Source organism: Anarrhichthys ocellatus, unplaced genomic scaffold (genome assembly GCF_004355925.1).
Source record: "Anarrhichthys ocellatus isolate YVR2014 unplaced genomic scaffold, GSC_Weel_1.0 scaffold3917, whole genome shotgun sequence".
Lineage (NCBI taxonomy): Eukaryota > Metazoa > Chordata > Actinopteri > Perciformes > Anarhichadidae > Anarrhichthys > Anarrhichthys ocellatus.
This window is the reverse complement of record NW_022283891.1, coordinates 1-5,025: the sequence shown is the minus strand read 5'-3', so window position 1 is coordinate 5,025 and position 5,025 is coordinate 1. Positions and strand designations below refer to the sequence as shown.

The window sequence follows — 5,025 nt, the reverse complement described above, 5'->3', positions numbered from 1 at the left end:
CAAGTTTAGTTTTATTTATTTATTTACCCCCCCCCCCCTAAAAAAAACAACAAAAAACGAAAAAACGAAAGAAATTGAAGTACTGAAGTACAATGATGAGAGCCCTCTGTGTTCCGTTCGTTTTGTCCTGCAGTACTTCTTGTACTTGTACTCTGATAAAGTACCTCTCACCGATGGTTCTAAGCTCCTCCAGCAGAGGGACTCGCGTGCTTTTCATTATCTTCAGATCAGCACAGAATATCAGTTTTGTCATTTTTGTGCTGGAGGACAAATTCTACAAATGATTTAAGTTCACAGAGGAGGAAGTTCAGAGGTCAGAGGTCACCGTCCTCTTGATCTCCTGTGATGGACTGATGAGGAGCAGAAGCTGCACCGGTCCACGAGTTCAACGAGTCAATTAATCGACAAATATTTTCATCATTTTTTAAGTTAAAATTGATGATTGAAGCTTCTGAAATGTGATGAGTTGACACTTTTCTTTGTCATATCTGATTATAAACTGAATATTTTCTGACACTTTACAGACAAAATGATGAATCGATTCATCGAGAAAATACTTTTACTTTTGGTACTTTAAGTATATTATGATACAAATACTTTTGCGATTCTAGAGTTTGAATGCAGGATATTTACTTGTCCCAGAGTACTTCTTTTCATTGGTATTACTACTTATGATCAGAGTACTTCTTCCGCCACTGTTTAGATAGAAAATGGAGATAATCACAATATTAATAACTTATATTTCTCACATGAATCTCTTTCTGGATCAGAGCAGACTGCATCGGCTGAAGAAGAGCGTGCGGTGCGATCAGAAGCTGCTGAAGAGCTGCTGGGTGTGAGGAGGAAGTGACATCATTTATTCTACTTACATTTTGGATTTTTTTGGATGCTTTTATGTGTTCATCACTTTAAATACTTTGTGTACTGCAGGTAGTTTTATCTGTAACAATACATCATTATTTATTGATTTTATTTTCTATTAATAAGTGCAAAGTAACTTGCTGTAGTGCAGTACAAATGTACAATAATTATCTTTGAGATGTAGTACAGTATAAATATAAAGTAGCAGATATAAAGTACAAGTACTTAAGTACAGTACATGTACTTGTACTTCAGTCAGAAACAGAACCATTAAATAGAAACGCATGAATTGTAAATGATTCGGTAATATAAAGTACCTCAATATTGTATTTGAGTACAGTCCTTGAGTAAATGTAATTAGTTACTTTATGTCCCTGTATTGTTTAATGTTTGTAGTATTTTCCTATTTACAGTAACAGTGGAATAGAACTAGTCAATTCACACAAAGTACAGGTACTTTATGTCGTACTACTACTTCATACTTTACTACTTAAGAGTAGTATTTCCCTCTGAGAGGTAGTGGGGTAGAAATATAAAGTAGCAGAAAATAGTCAAGTGAAGTACAGTTGAGTAAATGTAGTTTCCAACATCAGTCAGAGCCATTAAATACAAAACATGAAGTAATAGTTACTCAAGTGAAGTACAAGTACTTATACAGTACTTCAGTACGTAGTTACTTTATGTCACTGTATTGTTTAATATTTGTAGTTTTTCCAGTAACGGTGGATCCAACTAAGTAAATATACACAAGTACAGTTAAGGTACTTATGTACTATACTATACTTTCTACTACATACAGTATTAGTTCCCTCAGAGTGAAGTAGTAATATCAAATGGAAAAACTCAAGTATCTTAAACTTGTAGTTCAGTAAATGTACTTCGTTACTTTCCACCATTTAAATTAGATGCAGAAACATTTCAGAACTATTTCTGAAATGATTTGAATGCATTTCCTTTCGATAAGAACTGTGAGTGGAGACATTTCCTACTCTGAGTATTTGTACTGTACTGCAGCTCGTGTGTGTGTAATTATGTGTGCGTGTGTGTGTGTGAAATTGTGTGTGCGTGCTGTGCGCACATGCTCAGTGGAGGTTTCTTTTTTTTTGCGCACAGAGGCTTTAAGAGCGGAGCGGCTGGAGGCAGACGGCAGCAGAGAGACCGGAGAGACACCGGAGGAGGAGAGCTGGAGCTCCGTCAGCTGCGCGTCTCAGACCCCGGATGAACCGACACCGACACCGCGGAGGAGGAGGAGGAGGAGGAGGACCCGGCTCTGTGCGGGGCTCCCGGAGCTAAGGCGCATGTATCCGCGCCACGCGGGGCTCTTTACGCACAACTTCTCCTCCATAGACTCTTTATAATATATATTTTATATTGATATAGTTTCCTCATTATTGTCATCATGGTGCTGGGCAAAGTGAGGGCCCTGGCGGTCTACTTCGACAGCCTGAACGAGAACAACCTGCCGGCGTTCTCCGGCGGAGACCAGGTGTCCGGGCGCGTGGTGGTGCAGGTGAGCGGAGACGTGCGCGTGAGGAGCTTGGAGGTGACTGCGAGAGGAGTCGCCAAGGTGCGGTGGACCGAGTCCAGGAACACCGGAGCGAACACCGCGTACACGCAGAACTACACGGAGGAGGTGGAGTACCTGCAGCACCGGGACACGCTGATCGGAGAGGACCGAGGTAAGACTTTGTTTACACGATCAGCTGATCGCTGCACAAACTTTTGAGACACCAGCTGATTCCTGTGATTTCATTTAAAAAAAAACAACTGAAAAAACTTTATTAATACAGAGAGACACAAACAAAAGAAGCCTGAAAACATCCGCTGGTGACAGTTTTTGGTGCTGATGCAACAGCTGATGTTCTCTCTTCAAACGAGCGCGTGCGTTATGGAATCAAACGGCTTCACGTGCACACAGTGAAGCTTTTAATTAATAAGAGGCGGTTGTTGCTTCACATCTCAGTTTACTGCAGGAAGGAGAACACAAGTTGAGAAACACAAAAAGAAAGAAATCGATCCAATAAAAAATCCAACGTTTTTTTATGGTTGATGTTTTGTGCATCGATCAGACTGAAGGAGCAGAAACGTGTTTTCTTTACTGATGACATCCTGAAGCGAGGCTCAGCAGCCAACTCCCTTTGTTAGAAGCGGTTCAAACCTGTTCACAAACGGCCAGAGAGGGAGGGGCGGAGGAGGGAGGACCCAGCTGACTGCGTGTGTGTGTGTGTGTGTGTGTGTGTGTGTGTGTGTGTGTGTGCGCGCGTGTGTGTCCGTTGAATAATATGAGCCGCTGTTTAAAGCTCCACCTGTTGTTTTGTACTTGTTTTACTTGTAAAACGATGCAAACAGGACAGTTTGATGTGAATGAGATAATAACTGAACCAGTTCATGTGAGGCAGACTGGTGGTTCTGCTCTAAATGTGAGAACATGTGAAGGATTGAGAGACATTTCATCCACAAGAAGCAGAAGAAGAAGCAGAAACATGGAGGACTTTTGTTTATTGAATGGACTTCCTGTCAGAGTTTGTTTCTCTGATGGAGGTCAAAGGTGAAGAAGAAGTGAAACGATGACATCAGAGTCAACTTTAGGGATGAAGTGATGAACTCTTGACTCAAAGGAAAGGATGAACATTCCTGAGCTTTTGATTGCGTCACATGATCTTCCTCAGCTGAAGATCCTCAAATATAAAAAGCTCAAAATATCTGCAGATTTAAGAACTGAAGTTTACAGAACAAGAAATGACAAACCAGGGTTAATCATTTCAATAATAATCTATTCATTAATGTAGAAGAGAATAAAAGTAAGATTTAACAAAAGTATAAACAATAAAATAACAGAAATCATGTAAAGACAGATATAGAGACAGCGGTCCTCTGGACAGAGACATGTACATAAAACCTCCAACCTTCCGACATCACAACAAGAGATACTCATTCAAAGAGATGTGTTTGTACTCGCTGTACGTCTTCTTTTCTGTCTCTTTGTTTTTGGCTCAGTTTTTAGTCGTTTTTGTCTCTTTTTGGTAGTTTGGTGTCTCTCTGTAAGTGAGGACCTACTTACCTCGATGACATCACTGACATGTCTATTTATTGAACATTAAATCTTTATCTGATGACGTGAAGCTTCGTATGCTTGTAGTAGTTTCAGGGTTTTACACGGGTTTCTGGAGAGGTTTTATACTTCTTGTTCTTTATTGATTGAGCCGGAAACCTTCGATCTGATCTAAACACAAAGATATTCATATTAATATCACACGAGACAAAGAAATCTGAAGACAAAACAAACAACTTAAAGGAAAACAGCTGCTTCAACTTTGTGACTTAAAGTTCATCGTTGGACCTCAGCTGAGGAAGACCATGAGATTCGATGGAAAGCTCCAGAACAGCTGCTAAATGGATCTCCTGGTGAGATGTCTGTAGTTTTCATCAATGGTTTACATGTTGAACTTTTGTACCAGGATGTAAATGTGATGAAGACTCTTTATTTCCTCTTTAAATGTGATTTATTTTGAAAGAGTAAAGAATCAAATGGTGTGAGTGTGAAAGCTGTTTTTCTCCTCATCTTTTATTTAAGTCTCAGAGTTTCAGGTCTACCTGTTAGTTCACTGTTGGTGTCTGACGCCCTTCCTCCTCTTCCTCCTCTTCCTCCTCTTCTTCCTCCTCCTCTCATGCGACACACCACATGGCTGTACTAATGTGGGAAGGGGCTTGTCTCGGCCGAGCCAATCAGAGCCCAGATTGTAATGCGTGTCACATTCTCCTCCAATGAGGAGCCGAGTTGTGATGCAGGCGTTGGAGTTTCCAGCTGAAGGAGGCTGATCAGTCTGGTTCATACCGGTCTACTCCTGCTCTCTGTGTGTGCGTGTGTGTGTGTGTTCGCGGCCAACCTGACACACACATGCATGCAAGCTGTTGATAACAGCTCTCAGCCGAACACAGACAGACAGACAGACAGACAGACAGACAGACAGACAGGAAGCTGACATCATCATGTTTAATCTGAAGAACAAATAAAGAAAAGAGGAAGTAGAGTTCACGTTTCTGTTTGTAGCTTCAGCTTCTTCACTGCTGCTGAAACTAAAATACAGGAATACAGTTACATTATTTCAACATATATAGAGTATTTGAACTATGTGGTATTAGTACTGTTACTGTAACAGAGTA

General features: G+C 40.7%; 1 protein-coding gene across 1 annotated transcript; it reads left to right on the top strand.

Moving 5' to 3' along the window:
- The first annotated feature begins 2,023 nt into the window (after positions 1–2,023).
- Positions 2,024–5,019, top strand: LOC116379222 (arrestin domain-containing protein 3-like). Its single transcript, XM_031841163.1, has one exon. It carries the CDS (start codon positions 2,261–2,263, stop codon positions 2,585–2,587), a length of 327 nt encoding a protein of 108 aa, XP_031697023.1. The 5' UTR covers positions 2,024–2,260; the 3' UTR covers positions 2,588–5,019.
- The last annotated feature ends 6 nt before the right edge of the window (positions 5,020–5,025 follow it).